The 16,768-nt window shown below is 38.7% G+C and overlaps 3 protein-coding genes across 5 annotated transcripts; 1 reads left to right on the top strand and 2 right to left on the bottom strand.

Annotated features, from left to right (window-relative positions):
* Window positions 1–537: 537 nt before the first annotated feature.
* On the bottom strand, window positions 538–2,891 carry LOC103400398 (putative clathrin assembly protein At2g25430). Its single transcript, XM_008339044.4, has one exon. It carries the CDS (start codon window positions 2,606–2,608, stop codon window positions 770–772), a length of 1,839 nt encoding a protein of 612 aa, XP_008337266.3. The 5' UTR covers window positions 2,609–2,891; the 3' UTR covers window positions 538–769.
* A 974-nt stretch (window positions 2,892–3,865) lies between these two features.
* Window positions 3,866–7,460, top strand: LOC103400397 (BRAP2 RING ZnF UBP domain-containing protein 1-like). The gene is made up of 11 exons (XM_008339043.4): window positions 3,866–4,378; window positions 4,706–4,814; window positions 4,917–5,031; window positions 5,137–5,234; window positions 5,740–5,846; window positions 5,991–6,243; window positions 6,322–6,375; window positions 6,529–6,672; window positions 6,817–6,881; window positions 6,958–7,012; window positions 7,099–7,460. Exons 1-11 carry the CDS (start codon window positions 4,068–4,070, stop codon window positions 7,255–7,257), a joined length of 1,470 nt encoding a protein of 489 aa, XP_008337265.3. The 5' UTR covers window positions 3,866–4,067; the 3' UTR covers window positions 7,258–7,460.
* A 227-nt stretch (window positions 7,461–7,687) lies between these two features.
* Window positions 7,688–16,533, bottom strand: LOC103400396 (topless-related protein 4). Of its 3 annotated transcripts, none has more exons than XM_008339040.4 (26): window positions 16,385–16,533; window positions 16,087–16,219; window positions 15,751–15,930; window positions 15,509–15,622; window positions 15,248–15,406; window positions 14,967–15,144; window positions 14,757–14,880; window positions 14,417–14,529; window positions 13,785–13,953; window positions 13,544–13,653; window positions 13,390–13,459; window positions 13,201–13,274; window positions 12,796–12,891; window positions 12,617–12,712; window positions 11,923–12,050; window positions 11,576–11,810; window positions 11,337–11,501; window positions 11,180–11,272; window positions 10,822–10,968; window positions 10,401–10,505; window positions 10,116–10,295; window positions 9,695–9,823; window positions 9,506–9,601; window positions 8,897–9,085; window positions 8,447–8,613; window positions 7,688–8,337 (listed from the first exon to the last, which is right to left on the bottom strand). In XM_008339040.4, the coding sequence occupies exons 2-26, from the start codon at window positions 16,164–16,166 to the stop codon at window positions 8,139–8,141; spliced, it is 3,396 nt and encodes a 1,131-aa protein (XP_008337262.3). In that variant the 5' UTR covers window positions 16,167–16,219; window positions 16,385–16,533; the 3' UTR covers window positions 7,688–8,138. The 3 variants fall into 3 exon arrangements, with proteins under 3 accessions (XP_008337262.3, XP_008337263.3, XP_017178654.3); XM_008339041.4 differs by having other exon boundaries at window positions 16,087–16,182; window positions 16,385–16,518; XM_017323165.3 differs by having other exon boundaries at window positions 16,087–16,192; window positions 16,385–16,495.
* Between the last annotated feature and the right edge of the window lie 235 nt (window positions 16,534–16,768).

Raw genomic sequence — 16,768 nt, 5'->3', positions numbered from 1 at the left:
ATAACCCAAGAATACTATATTTTAAACAGTTTTCGTAACCTAAGAATACTTAAAAAATATTATATTACCTTCATTGGTAACAGTTAAAAATATTGTCTGTAAACTATTATTTCAATTATTGGAATAGTATAAGGATTTAAAATAAAATAAAATACAGAAATGTATGATGAATGTAAGTATAACGGTGTTTAATTGTCATAAAAAAGAACATTATGACAATTTTTTTTTAATTTTCCAGTTGTAAAAAAAAATGTAGACGGTGAAAAAGGGGTAATGGTAAAAAAAAAAAGATAAAGGATTAAAAAAGTAAATGGGTAAACGGGTATTAAACGGTTACGGTTAAATATGTATGCGGTTATGGATATGGTTAATCGTTTATAAATGGTTATGGGCATGGGTATAACCGTTTAGGCAATTACCCAACAGCTAAACGGTTATGCAGGTATGAGCATAAACGGTTATGGGTAAATAATCGCAATTATCCGTCCGCCATATCCGTTGCTCATCCCTAACTGTATCCCAAGTCAAACGCGCATATTTGAAGACCCAAATTTGCTCTTAATATATAATCTCAAACCATGTATGTTATCACTGCATCTAAGTGCAGGAATAAGCACAACGGCTAGGAACTAAAAACAGATGTAAAATCTTCCCAAAAGAAAGTAACATAAGAAGGTATCTGCAGCATCAAGCTTATTCCAAAAACTGTAAATACTGGTATAGGTATTTGCACTACAGGAGGAGCAAATTGCTCAAGGGTCATCCAATGTCAATAGGGCGCGTAGTAGTACCCTCCCGGCTGAGGCATCATCGGTCGAGGACCGCCAGAAATCTTGGCCAAACCCAATTGCCCTTGCATCCCATCTCTTCCATATTGCTGCCAAAGCAGTTGTTCCTGTGAAAGCAAGTGTTGCTTCCTCTCCATGTCTGCTATCTGCACATATGAAGGAGGCGGCACTGTGAGGGAGGCAGCAAATGGATCCTGCTGCCCCACTGCGTGGACAGTCCCATCTGGGGCGGGCAGAGCAAGCACCTGCTTAGCAGCCTTGCCTGCCCCGGGCATTGCCACGCTACTTGCACTCCCACCACTCAACTGTGAGGTGCTCACATGTTGCCTCACAGCGCCCTGATCATACATGCCATTCAATAGCAAAGAATCAAAACCACCAGCCAAGTCAGCCTTCTGTTTCAACAAATTACTTGCCGTCTCCACCAAAGCCAATTCCCAGTCTGCTCTACCACTCTCAGCAGCTGGTGTCTGCCAAGCCGACGTCACTTCAGGCTCTCCGTTTGATGGGAATGCTTCCCAGGAACCATTTGTATTAATACTAGTAGGCTGTCCAGAGAACAAAGCCAAAGCAAATTTATTTCCTTGCTCATCAGCTGTTATTTCTTCATCCCTCAAATTCACCAAATCCTCCGTCACAGGCTGAGGCTGCGAAGGCTTAGGCCGGGCTTCGGGTGGCTGGGGAGGAGCAGTGTAATTCTCCGGCGGAGGAAGAGCCTTAACCTCATAATTCACATCCTCTTTCGCCTCCTCATCAACCCGAACATTCTCATCCCTATTTCTCTCAGGACTCTTTGGCCTACTTGTCTTCCCCTTCAAGAAACCCTCAAGTGAAGTCAAAAGCTGATCAGTTATTCTCTGAACCTCAGGATACTCAGATGAACGCGCAATCCCCATGTCCTTACACCAACCATAAAACCCCACAAGCTCATCAATCATCTTTGCTGCATTGACATAAGCATCAAAAGCCTTGAGGCAATCTGCATACTCCATCTCAGTAAACTTATCCAACAACACTCTCAATGCCTCACATATCTCAACATACAGCCTAAAACTCTCCTTCACAACCTCATATAGCGCAACGATCACCAACCTACTACTCTTCGCAGCACCTGCAGGCTTACAACCCAAAATTCGATCAAGAACCCTCAACAAGTCATTCAACCGTCCCAACACCTTCTCCGGCTGCATTTCCGTCACCGGTGTACTATCCTTACTCTCTCTTCTCTTCTCTCTCTCCAACGCCCGATCACTTTGATAATTTTCGTACTCGAATTCCCTCCTTTCCTCTCGATTCGCTCTCTCCCTCTCTTGATCGAATCCACCACTACCCTCCCTACCTCTCGATTTCCTCTCATAAACCTCAAATTCCACCTTCTCCTCAAGATACATAGCATAAAGCCTCACAAACCCCGCATGATCCCAAGAACCCGAATGAGCCTCGTCACGAAAACCCGACAAATTCAAAACCCTCAACCCTCTGCGACTCGCGGACACAATCTCCTCCTCAAAAGAAGGGTGCCCGTCAACCAAAACCCTATGAACAAGCATAAGGGCCTTGAGAGCCACAATCCAGTTGTGGGTTTTGCTCAAACGCTTCGACACAGTCGCCACCGCCGCTGTTACGTATCCGCGCGAGTAGGAGGTCAGATTTATGATCTCCCTTATGTACTTTTCGTCCGCCGGGTCCTCGTCGTGCGTGGTGGCCTTAACCACCAGAACTTCCATGTCCGGCGCTATGCTTCCGGCCACTTTCGCCAGGCTAATGCTCGTCTGGTCCTTCACCGCCCCAATCGCCTTGCGAATCGTGCTCGACGCCATTGATGAATTCGATTGAATCCAATAATCAACAAGAAAAGGCGTATATCAGTAATTTTACCTCTGCTCTGTTCAGAGCTGCAGAGGAGCCGATCGAGGGTGTAGAAGATGAAAGGAGATATCTTTTGACTTGGGTCGCCACCGCAGACGGTGGATATCGAGTCCGTACGATCGGAATCGCACAACGGAGCTGAGCTGCTAAAGCAGAGAGAGAGCAGGATTCAGAAGAGTCTTTGTTGCGCTCTTTTCGCTTTTTGCTGCGAAAGCGCGTAATCTGAAAAGATTAAACCCTTTACTTAATTACGTGGTTAATATTAAACGATTGTAGACGGCATTTGACGGATTGCCGACTTTTTCTTCAACGTTGAATCTTCAAATGCAATGGGAATTTAACGGACCCTAATGACGAAAGAAACCTTCATCTTGTCTAACGGAAACTTTCTTGCAACGTATCCCATTGAACTACTTGTATCATAAAGTAAATAATATGTTGCTAAGCATCTAAATGTTTTTTTTTTTGGTCTTAAATGATATTTTTTCACGCATTAATTTTATTTTTTTATATAAGCAATATTCTACATTAATCTACACTTAAAGGAAAATGAAAAAGTTTGGATGAAAAAGGAAAAAGTTTGAATAGACGGTGCAATGGGTTGGACATAAAGACATTGACCACCATGACAATCAACTTATAGCTATTCCATTTTAGTCTTGCCCATCTTTTGGACGGAATTTCATTTTAGTCAATACGTATATAGGAAAAAAAGGAATTGTCACATCCTAATCTCGACTCCGCCGTAACATGATATTGTCTGCTTTGGGCCCCAGCCACGCCTTACGGTTTTGTTTCTGGGAACTCACGCAAGAACTTCTCAGTGGGTCACCCATCCTAAGATTGTTCTTACTCGAACTTGCTTAACTTCGGAGTTCTGATGGAATCCGAACCAGTGAGTTCCCAAAATGCCCCATGCCATATGAAGGTGAGCATGTACATATAAGGCAAATCACCCCTTCTCCGTTGATCGATGTAATGTTATAAGAATTCAACAATTTTTAGTTAGGGAAAATATCTCCAAATGAGGAATTGATCACATTATTAAAATTATGCAAAATGCGAAGCTACTTTATTTTGCATAAAATTCACAAAACAACTAGTTTTGTGGGTAATATTAAAAAATATTTTAATTTATTGGGATTCAAATTTAATTGTAAATATAATTAATAAGTTTGTGATCAAGTTTTTTTTTTCTTGTAAACAACTCGTTATATTAAAAATAGTTACATAATAAATAAAAAATATTAATAATAACTCGGAAAAGGGTTTTCTCCCAAAAAAAAAAAAAAAAAAAACTGGGAAAAAGGAAACCGCCTCTTCCCGCGAATATCAGCAGCTTGTTAATTTAGTCGCATTTTCTCTTCTTTTTTTCCCGAACCGGGTCGACTCAGGTAGCCCGCAACCACAATGTTCATCCTCCGAGTTCACTCAGTGGACACCAACCACCCTCTCAGCCTCAAAGGCGCAGACTTCACCGCCGTCACAACTTCCAAGGCCACCGCTGCGGCTCAATCAAACCCTAAAACCACCCCCAAATTCAGCGAGCGAAAAGGCATCGTCCACCTGTTTCGGAAAATCAGACAGTCGTCGCTGCCGAGCACTGCCTCTCGATCCCCCATGCTCTTCGTCGTTGCCGTTCCCAACTACCTCTCCTTCGACGACTTCATCCGCTTCTGTGGGTCCCACGTCGACCATGTCCTCGAACTCGTCTTCATCAGGTAGAAATTTTGAATCTTTCGATTTGGGGTTGTGGGTTTGGTTGCTTGATCAAAACCCTGAATTGGGTTTCTGAAGAAATTGAGGAAATGGCAAACTTTGGGTTTTGTTTGCAAGAAATGTGGATGGTATTTTGCTTACATTGATAATTTCAAGAATATAAGTTAAGTGAATTGAAAAGAAATGAAGAGTTGTTATTTGAGCTACAAATCTAAATGATCAATACTTTGGACTGAAACGAAATCTTTGCTTGACATTTAAATTATGTTGTATTTTTGTTTGATTAGTCATCGAAAAAGTCTGATTTAGTGTTTGCTTCATTGGATTAGGAACGACGGAATGGAGGATCGGTACAGTGTTTTGATTGAATGTAAGAGTCAGGACGCAGCTGGTGAATTTTATAGCATTTTTAATGGGAGGAAATATTCGCCCGGAGAGGTAATGAGGCTTGTCTTTATGGTGGTTTGGTTTCGTGCATGATCTATCTTATACAGCTAAGCTTATGTCTGTTCTATATCCCTTGTTTGATTTTTTTTTCAGGCTGAGGTGTGCCATATCTTGTTTTTGGATTCTGTGAACTACACAGAATCAGAAGAAATAGCTGGGACTCCCGAGAAAGAATTTACCGAGTTACCTACTTGCCCAGTTTGTCTTGGTGAGTCACCATTTTCCGTGGGGTGTGGGGAGCTGTTCTGTTTTCATTTTTTTTCCCGGAAGTGTAGTGCTTGTGCCGATATTTATACTTTTGTTTGAATGTTAGAGAGATTGGATGCAGACACTGGCGGAATAGTGAGTACCCTTTGTGATCATTCATTTCAATGTCCCTGCATTTCGAAATGGACTTATTTATCTTGTCAGGTGAGTTGGTTCTTTGTTCCAATTTTTTTTTTACTTGTTGAGTTAGAGATCTTGGTTAAGAGCATTGTTGAATGCACTAATAACTATTCGTTATTACTTGTATGTACTGCTATTCTTTTATCAGTTGACCTTCAAGATTTCACAGATTGTTTAACACTTAGTGGTTACCCAAAGGGTGATGTTGGGAGGTTACAGGGTCAGTTTTGTTACCATCCCACTCAATGTAGCCATTTTCTTATGGATACTTTTCAGATTTTTTGAAATCCCTTAGTTCATATCCCATCTTGTTTTACTGTAGTAGTGATAAACACAGGAAGAACCAAACCTAACCCCCTTTTGGGTAGACAATTGGATAGCTTACAATGAAATATTTCTGTCCAACGATTATGGTCTTGGGTTTATGAACATCAGCTTGAATTGCCATTGGCTTCTTCATAACTTTGATATGGTTATGGTCTTGGGTTTATGAAGAACGATTCCTGAATTGATATTTGTGTGCCACCAGGTTTGCCGACTTTGTCAGCAGCAGGATGAAAAACTAGCTTGCTCTGTCTGTGGAATTTCGGTGAATCCCTGGATTTGCATAATTTGTGGTTTTGTAGGATGTGGAAGGTAAACCGGTGTATTGTTCTTTCTTCTTTGGTTATTTCTGTCTTCAAAGCAAGAAAGCAACATAGCTCTTTACTTGATCAGATATGGTGTTGTCTTGGGTAAATTTATCCTGCACTGAAAATTATTGATTGTTACTTTTTTTAGATATACTGAAGGCCATGCTGTTAAGCACTGGAAGGATACGCAACATTGCTATTCTCTTGAGTTGGACAGGCAGCAGATCTGGGATTATGTTGGTGATGCTTATGTTCACCGCCTGAACCAATCGAAAGTTGATGGAAAAATAATAAATGATACAGATTCTCTTTGTATGTCACTGGAAGAGGCTTGTGACGGTTGTGAATGTAGTGCTGATTCTGGAATTAGTGGAGCCCTCTATAGTAGCAAAGTTGACACTGTATGTACTCTAGCTAGCGCTATGCGTAATTTTTTGTTTTCTTATTTGCATAACTGATTAGATGTTGTGCTACAACAGATTGTAGACGAGTACAACCGACTTGTTGCCAGTCAACTTGAGAATCAAAGACAAGTAAGGCTGTTGCTAAACGCCACTTAACCCGTTCTCTGTGTTTTTACTTTTGCATCTACCTAATGTGGCTGTTGATCTCATTAGAATTGTTTTTAGTTCCAATCATATGCTTTAATCTTTTCCTCTCGTCTGTTTTTGTTTCTTTAAATTCAGTATTATGAATCTCTACTTATGGAGGCCAAAAGTAAAAAGGAAAGTAGTATTTCAGAAGCAGTGGAGAAGGCTGTAAATTCGAAGATGCAGGATTTGCAAGCCAAACTGGGGAAATATCTTGAAGAAAAAAATGATGTTGCAGATGTGAGTTCGTAAATGTATTTCTCTTGAATGTTACTTTTACTTTGGGTTTCCACAGGTATTGTTATGTTGAGTTAAATCACTTTGTTTTTATTTCTGACAGTCAATTTTATTTTTGTTGTGCTTGCTTGTGGGTTTGTTGCTTAGATCAATCGTAATCTCATCAAGGACCAAGAAACCTGGCGCAGAAAGTTGAAGGAAATCGATGAGAGGTACATATTAGTTTGCGATAATAAGTGGCAGTGAATTCTTCCGTATTGGTATCCTCCGTGATTCAAACTCTTTTAGGGAAGCTGCATCACTGAGGTTAAGAGAGGAAAAGATAGTCGATTTGGAAGAACAGGTATTGCAATTACAAGTTTCTGCTAGTTTGCAAGCGTTCCGAAGTAGTGTTGGGTTCGTAACTAGTTTAAATGATGGTTGTCGCAGATTAGAGATTTTACGGTCTACATTCAGGCCCAAAAAACACTTAATGACATGAGGGACTCGGACAGCATAAAAGGAGGAACAGTCTTGCCTGTACCTTCGAAGCAATCTTCTCCTGCTAACTCTAGAAGACAGTCCAAATCTGGCCGAAGACGGAACTAGAAGATAGCAATCGACAAGCCGTGTATAGCAGTTGAATGCATGTTCGGTAGATTTGAATCGTTTAGCGATTTCAGCTGTGAATAACAACAATTATGTTTTTCTTTCTTTTCTTCTGGTTATTTTCTGAATCTCTGATAGCATCTAACGTAAAAGTTTGAACATTTTGGCTAATAAAAGCGCTTTATAAAGAAGCATTTGCCTGACGATTCTTTTAAAAAGTACTTCCAAGTGCTTTCCTTAGGGGAAACACTTTTGGATTTTAATGAAATATTTAACATGTTTATTGTAGAAGCACTTGATTTTTAGTAAAAAGATTCAGCGTGTTTATTCTATATAGTAAAAGGCTAAAAACACTTGTAATAAAAGCACTTGCGAGCAAAATTGTTTCCGTTGAAATGTAGAGGAAATATACAGCAAACGAACTCCCATGGATGCAAAAGCTGCTTTCTTATTTATCACCAGAACCATAAATAGAGTACAGAAAATAAAATAACTAACCATCTCCGGTTCACATCTAAATTAATTTCCAAGACTCAATAACCTCAGGAGAAAAAAATAAAAAAGAAAAAACATTCTGGGCCTCCAACCAAAGCAACTACAATCTTTATCTCAACCTTTCGCCCGGCGCTGCATTTCTTGGAAACTTTAAACTGTAGTTCTTCACTTGTCCAATTATCCTAAACGAGGGGAATTGCCTCACCGTAATCTGTTTTCGAATGCCACTATAACGAATTCTACTGGGTTAAAGTATCCTAAAACTATAACACCTAAATCCGCAGTTTCCCACCAAAAAATAATATACGGTGACACCAGGAACGGGATCATCACGGAAGAGATAAATACACTCGAGGTCTTCGGTGGAAGCCATGCACATGGAATTGTTACCTTTGGGGTTGTTCTGAACCAGCTACCCCAGAAGTCGTGCTAGGCCCAGCACCATTTTCGATTGGAGGGTTAGTGCCCCATTTTCCTTCTGACTCTAATGGCTCAAGTACATGGACTCCACCATCTGTAAGTCCTAATGCAAACTGATTGGGTTCCGAGGGATGTGCGGCAACAACGAGAGGATACACCCTTAAGCTGTTAAACACTTTTGTTGTTAGTACCTTGATATGTTATTTACAAAACTGAACGACCACAAATATCATATGGGAAAAGGCCTTGGGATCGTATTGACAGGAAAACAAACCTTGGATTTGAAGGTAAGTAAGCAGTTGGTAGTATTCGGCATCTCAATCTAAGTGTAAGAGCAGTGAGAACCCCCACACTTCCATCTTCAAAGCTAACATAAATTAACTGGCTATCACAGGAATATACAGCATGTGTGATTGGACCACTAGCTTCTCGAGGAACCCACTGTATGAGGAACATGGTTCAACATGTAAGCAGCACTAAATAAACCCAAATAATAAGGTAAAAGTAAACGATTAAACGAACTAGATCATCACAATCACCGAAAAATTCATCTTAATGCTTGCTTGTGCTCGTACCACATGCAAACAATGCATTTATGCCAGTGGCGTATATATGCAATGATCAAATTCCACAGTCTATGCAATAATCTGAACTGATTGGATTCTTTGTAATAAAATGGGATAAAATATACTCAAAAATAAATTTAAGCACAAAGCAACTGTACCTGCTTAAGGCATTCCAATTTTGGTGCTTCGTATATGGCTATCTGTGTTTCATGAACAGCCAGCAAATGTGTCTGATCTGAGTGAAACTGAACTCGGGTATCAGCAAGAGGAGCAGCAGCTCGGCCACTTGGCATCTGAAGAAATTTACTAGCCTGCTTCTCCCATCCATCTGTGTTCCAAACGCATAACTGCGGCAAACAGAAACAAAAGCATCAATGACTTAACAACCCAGTACCAACATTCAGTAAAACTATTGAAGCGTGTCTTGCATGATGTAAAAGAGGAACAGAAAGACACTATTGGTTAAAAACCAAGATTGTCAAATAACAGAATTTCGTAAATGCCTGAGGCAAGTAAGGACTAGATAAGCCACAATTCTAAAGAGACGCACTTCAAAAATGCATTTACCAGTTACAGGTTACATAACAAAATGATTTCAAAGGGAACTACCATGAAGACCTGAAAGTTTAACCATCTGGAAACTACATTGATCCTTTTGGCTTGGCTACTCGTGATAAGTTACTTTTGATAGTCATCAGTTCATTGCTTAAAGCCTAGTAGCACAGGGAAATGCATGCATACAGACTTGCATGTCGTCTAATTCATACCTGGGAATCAGCACCCGAAGACACAAGCACATTAAGAGTATGAGAGAAGGCAAGGCCTGTTATTCTTTTCTGATGACCTTTCAGCTTGGTTTTAACCTGTGAAAGGGGAGCATCCAGATTGTAAGCAATCCCCTATTCCAGCTATCATCACAAACTGACAAATTAAAGTTCAGTAAACAAAGACCTCACCTCGTCAACCCGAACATTGTAAATTTGGATAGAAGAATCGTCCATTCCTATGGCAATGATATTATTGTCTTGAGGATGAAATGCCAGATATGTTGCAGCTGGTGGTGGGGGCATGAATGTTGTCATTGTCTGCAGACGGCATAACATTAAACACAACAATATAAAACCATAAATGTTGTCATATTACGTTTTAAGGGTATTCGGGGAATGATGGTCGGCAGAGTGAATACCATGATATATTTTTTCTAGCTTTCAATAGGTGTGGGAAAGTAGATTGTAGAAAGGGCATTCTAAAGGATGGTACAGAAGCACCTATTTCAATTGAGATTATCTTGTGCACGGCCGTATTAAAAGGTTTATAGACATGCATATATAATCAACCAGTACCTTATGAGTATGAGGTTAAGAAGAAACCATCTACCTTAAATGTCATCATATTGAAAAGGGATATTTTCCCCCCTGAAGCTGACATAACATAAGAGTCGTTCTTTGACAGTGCAAAGCATGGAACAGCATCCTCAGGGTTTGTATCACTTATATCATTAGTCATCAATATTCCACTAGCAGGTTGCCACATTTGCGGTGGACTACTAGCTGTGGCCTACACAAACAAACATTTTGGTAAATGGAAAACTTAAGGATGCAAAGAAAAAAAATATATAATGAAATGCAACCATCAGTTTTAACTTTTTAGTAAATTTAATACCTTATGTATTCGTTCATTTCTTTGCCATTTCCAGAGCTTGTGTACAGCATTAGATGATAAAGCCAACACCGCAAGTCCTGAATTTGTATATATTAATCTAGAAACCTGAAATAATTATCCATCAGAGCTTCACAATAAAAACATGCATAGTTCTCATGAAAATGTTTTAAAAGAAACACAAAGCAAATGAATATATTACAGAAATTCATTATGCAGTACTCTTACTGAAATGTCTCAAGGGAATCAGAAATTCCAAATAAAAAAAAATAAAAAAATAAAAAAAAAGCTTCAAGTACAAGTCGCAATAAAAGCCAAGGCACAATTGTTAAATAGCAAAGGCATAGGAAATACATGAATGACTACAAAAGGTAATGCAATAAAAGCTACAACTTAACAATATAGGACGGAAGAGAATTAGTACCCTCATTGCTGTTAAACTATCAGGGAGCCTCAGAGAGCGGCATTGTGATTGTTCACTGATTTCAGTCAGTTTCCAAATCCTGGATTTCTCAACCGACTCATCCGCAATTCTAGGTTTAACATCAACCAAACTTCTATTGTCATTGTTCTACACAGATCAACAAAGAGAAGGACAAGGTTAAACCATTGTACAAAAACACCCTTTCTTTTACCATCGAAAAGATTGAACTTTTAGTTTCAAACACATATGCTATGCATAATGCATACATTTTGATCAGACATAATATTAAGCATAAGTTATATTGATGATAGTAACATCGTACAATATAGCAATGCTTTTGGAGAGATCATGAACTCACCAGTCCAGCCATGGCTGCCACAGGAGCAGCTCGATCTCCAATGCTTGTTCCAATAGGAATGTTGGAAGGCCCAAATGTTCCTGTCGGGGGTGCCTGCATATTAAACAATGCATTTAGCTAACAGATTTTAACATGGTACGCCAAGCTGAAACTTTACCTTCACAGCAGCTGCAGAAGCAGCTCTTGAAGCATCAAGTGTGCGGCTTTCCACAGTTCTTAGCAACCTAATTCCATCTGAATTTGCCAGAATTTTAATACCATTGTCATTCGTTGAGGCAGCTAACAATATTCCTTCCTTGTTAAATCTGATTACGGGAGAAGCCTGCAGGTTTTTAAGATCATGGTGAGTTATCTGGAAGGAATTGTTTTATTCAGAAAAATAAGTTGTGAGCCTACCGGCAATCCACCATCTGCATCAGTACTCATCAAAAGGTTAACATTGTCCATATCCCAAAATTTGACTGTGAACTCATCACCAGCAGCCAAGAACCGATTTTTTGTGGTATCAAACTGCACAACCCCAACAGTATGCTTTGCAAGACCATGAAAGGTCCGCTTTACAGCTCCTTCACTTTCATTCCACTCCACCAAATATGAATCCCCTTCTTTATTTGTCCCACATGAGAACAACCTATGTTGTTCAGAGAAGATATGAAGATGTCCGTGATATATAACAGATAAAAGAAATATTAATATCAACATCACCAAAAGACAATGACTTTGTAAAGGGTGAATAAAATAACCTTGCTCCATCTGCACTATATGCCATAGTGGTAGATGAATAGCCTGGTGCATCATAGTCAACCCTTGAGCCCATATTATCATACAACCATGCCTTTATTTTCCCATCAGTAGCTGTCGAGAAAATAAACTGGAACAAGAAACAATAGGAAATCAGAACTTCAACAATAGGAAATCAGAACTTCAACAGAAAGTACTATATACTTGTGCAATCTATGCGACATCAAATCAAGTTACTAATGACTAAGTCGAAAACTAAACAGGATTTTGTTGTAGGCCCCTCAATTCTTTTTTTCTATTTTTACTTTATGAGTTAGTTTTTTATTCCCCCATTTAGTGAAAGCGAGACTAATATGGATTAGTTCACCTATCTGTAGTAAGGTTTTAATCGAACTTAACTGTCCACACTTCTAAATGTCTTGAGCACCTTTTGCAATGTAGTGACATCCCAAAAAATAAATATGGGAAAGTAGTGTCCTAATATCTTTGACTGAATTACATACAGTTAAAGTAAGAACTGGTTCAGATTCTCCATTTAATTTGTGCATAGGAAAAAAAATTGTAGTTTTAATTTCCTCTTTGTTTTTATAAAATAATACCCTTTTTCGGGAGGGGGGAAGGTGTTTAAGAACAAAAGAACCAAAAGCTTTACTTTACACCCCATGTTATCAACATGATCAAATAAGTAGATGGTACCTGGATTTTCTCTTTGTGATGTGGACACACTGAATATACAGGTGCTTCATGGCCCTCAAAAGTATACTGCTTAGTCCCAGTGGCTGCATCCCAAACCTGCAGAATATTGGACAATCATAAGTAACTATGAACTTGAACCTGCAAAATCAAATTAGAATTAGTCAAGTCACAGATCAAACCTTAATGACCCTATCCTCTCCGCAAGTGATAACGCACAGCTGTTTGTTTGGAAATGAGAAAGCAAGATCATTAACGCTGCCAACATGAGCCTCGATCTGAAAACAAGAAGACATGAACAGTAATGCTTAAGTCAATGTTACCCCCAGAAAGGAAATTGAGAAGTCCAACAGGAATAGGAAAACATATAAGAGATAAAAATAAAGGGAACTATTATTGTCACTCCATAAATCTAATTGTATTCTCCTCGTAAGAGTAAAAATACTTTCTAAATATAGAAAGTTTGGAGTGCACGATTAGATTTTGGGGTACCAATAACAATTTTCAAAATAAAAACAAAATAAAATAAAATAACACGAGCAAATGACAGAAGACTATCTTCGAAGCGAAAGGTTGATGGAATAAACCTCTAGGTGATTTCGTAAATCATCACCACCATGGTAGGAATATATGTGTACAATGTGCTTAGAGTATGCAACACCTGCAGTAGAATTTTGAGTCATCATAACCAGTTTAAGATTCATTTCCTAATTCTTGACAATGCTTGATGAACTAGCATAAGTCTACTTCACAAAATCAAGGACACCGACACTTACCAAAAAGTGTCCCATCAGGGCTCCACATCACACGGTTAATTGATGCTGTATAATCACTGGCCAAAGATGCCTACAGGACGCAATGTTATTTCATTATAAGGACGATTATAAAAAAAAACATCCATATGATACTACAGAATACCAAGAGCCAAACCTGCAGAGCCGCTGAACATGCTCCAAGGTCCCAAACTTTGAAGTTCTTAATAGCAATCTTTTCAAGGCTTGGTAGCTCATATACCATGACATCGCCCATGTTTGTTCCAACTGAAATCATAAAATCGCTTATTACTAAAAGAGAAGCTATAATCCAACATTTGAAACAATGACATAAAACAGACATACATATACAATAATTCACAATGAGTGGAATTGGAGGTCAGCTCTCTAGAGCTTACCAAGAAGTAAAATTTGTAGCACTGGGTGGAAATCCATACTCTTGACAGTTGAACCTGGACATAAAGTCATAACAACAGACCTGGGCAAGTCATCAGAAGAGTAGGAACTCTGACCATGGCTCTGATTAGGATACACAACAGGCAGCATATTTACCGGCAGATTATTGGCCTGTTTGAAATTGAGTTAATATAGAATCAATTACATAAACTAAGAAGTTGAAAATTGAAATTTTTCTGTAAAATAAAGCTATACAAACTTTTGGCATCAAAGTTGCACACTGCTCATAAATAAAAAGGGAACTGCAGGACCATTTGCATCATGTTTATAAGAAAAAAAAAATTCTTTTAATTCTGTTAAGCATCCTTCCTCATCAGCCATGTTCTAGTATTTTGCATAATCTAAACTTACCCTTTTGTTACTGGCCTTTTAGGGAACAATTTCGCTACCTACCTTTTATGGAACAATACATTAAGGATGAAATAAATTTATTTCTGTAAAAATGAAATAATTTAATATTTACACGGTCAAAAGAATATATGTCATAAGAAAGGAAAACTTGAAATTTAGCAATTGAACTCAGACTTCCATCAGATAAATCAGAATATGCAAAAATTAACGGATAGATTTATACCTCATCTGTTATCCCGAAAGGTCTTGATCTCTTCAGAACGTGCTCAGAATCAGCTGTTTGATAGTCCATAGTTGGGTTACTGGTTGGAGGAGTCCTAGGGCGCTTTAAGATGGCTGCCATGATGGTAAATATATACATAAAGAGAAAAACAGGGAAAAAAACTGGTACAAATTTAAGAAAATAACTACAATAGAGAACACATGTTAAATAAGAGAACAAAAAGAATACAGTCAGCATGTCATATAAAAATTTCAGACAAAAGAACAATACAAGCTAACCATAAGACAATGTCAAACTTCCATGCTAAATGCTCCAGAAACATTCAATATTGATATAATACCTGCATTGTTAGTTGCAGCCAACCCAAGAGGCCCAGCAGAAGCTGAGGGATGAGGTACAGGTGATGGATTTGCCATCCATCCAGCAAGAGATGTTGGAAGAGCAGCTGGTGTGGGCTGAAAGGGCTACACATGTATACACCCAGAGTCAATCTTCAACTTAGAGACAGTCTGACCTTCTACGAAAACAATATATTTTCTGTTCTACTTACCCCATGAGCACCCAATGGAGGGAAACCCCCTGTCTTAGGGACTGCCCCCATTAAGTGATTAGTGACGGGGGATGGAGCCCTGGTACCATTTGGTTGTCCACAACTGTGGTCTACAAACAGGGTCTTTATGTCTGGATTAGGCTTTGGGTTCTTACAAAGCTGATGCTGCCAGTTTAAACTGCAGTTTTCAGGACATAAAAGTTAGCAAACCAGATATCTTAAAGCTAAAGTAAGAAAAAATGTAGTGTCTCAGACACACGAGGCAGAAGCTTCTCAAGGACCTCTGATTAATAAGAGTACGCAGTCTCGAGTTCTTCAGGGTAGGAAATTGAAGTTTGTCACGAAACAATGGGTTAGCCTCTATTAACTTTTTCAATTCAGCAAGCATTATACCCCTTGCAGACTTAGTATCACCATATTTAGATAACTGTTCATTATCCCTGAAAAGTAATGCATACCCAAAAACACGTCACGTCATACAGATAACAGAAACATGAACCAGCCGCCTATAACAACAACAGCACAAGACAATTTGTTCTCACCTAAAGTTTTCCAAAGTCAACAGCTGTGTAATTTCCTTGAAAAGTTCCTCATTAAATGCTGCAAAAACTTTCAAGTCCTTAACTAAAATGTCCACAGCTTTTGCTCGATCCCTCCTACAACAATCATTTGTTACTTTTGAATCATATGGGGAAAGAAAAAAACTTCAAATGGAATAAATTAATCGACAAGGATTAAACCATAATACCAAATTGATTTAAAAAAAGCAATTCAAAACACCTACTTGTCCAAAGCTTCAAGGTACTTCTGCTTGCGAATCTCGAAGAAAATCTTCATAGAGTATCGATTATCGTCAACCTTGGTGAAACCGGACAAATACTTTTCCACCTCCTCCCACTCCCCAGTTGTCACCATGTCCTCAAAGTACCTCATGTTAAAGAAAAACCCTGACTCTTGCTCCAACCTCCACACCAACAACAATCACAACAAAATTAATCGAAACTTGAAACAAATTAAACTGAATTACAACCACCAAACAAATTAGCAGATACATACAGTTATATACAAGTATCGGTAAAATTAATAAAAAAAATTAATGAAGTGGATAATTTGAGCATACTTGTGAACACTGTCTTTGAATTTCTCTTCATCCAGAAACTGAAGTATGAGAAAAACGAGCTCTCTGCTAAGCGAGGACATCGTCGTCCCTGACCTCCTGCCAAACCCTAATTTAGTAAAAAATCTAAAACCTCCTGCTCCAATTCAACAATTCATAAACTCAAAATTTCTTCGCGCAAAATTCAAATAATTCAACATATAATTTTCAGTTTCGAAAAATCAATCAACAAAAGATAAAAGTTGGAAAATTTGGAAAAATAACGAAATCAGAGAGAAAAATGAGAAGGAAAAGGAGGTACCTTAATGATATTGATGGCTCCGATCGGAGGGTTTGAAAGCTTTCTCTCTCTAACTTTCTTTGTTTTGGTGCTTTGGAGCTCAGGTATTTATACGCAGAAGAAGAAGAAGAAGAAAGGAGGATTAGGGATTTGGAGGAGAGAGAAACGGTAGCAGACAAATTGCGAGAACGAGATGAGATGTATTTAGACTGATAAGCAGAGTGATAAGTGAGAGTGCTTATAATATGAGCGAGTATCACCTTATATGGCTGATAAGTACTCTGACTTATGCAATTCATGTACAACGCTAGATTTGGAATTATATTCGGCTGGATTTGCGCGGCCTTTAGTTGTAAAATTTCTAAATCATTATTACCAAAAAACATTGTCAATAATTATTATTAT

Source organism: Malus domestica, chromosome 15 (genome assembly GCF_042453785.1).
Source record: "Malus domestica chromosome 15, GDT2T_hap1".
Lineage (NCBI taxonomy): Eukaryota > Viridiplantae > Streptophyta > Magnoliopsida > Rosales > Rosaceae > Malus > Malus domestica.
Note: the sequence above shows the minus strand (reverse complement) of the source record. Positions and strands in the feature narration are given on the sequence as shown.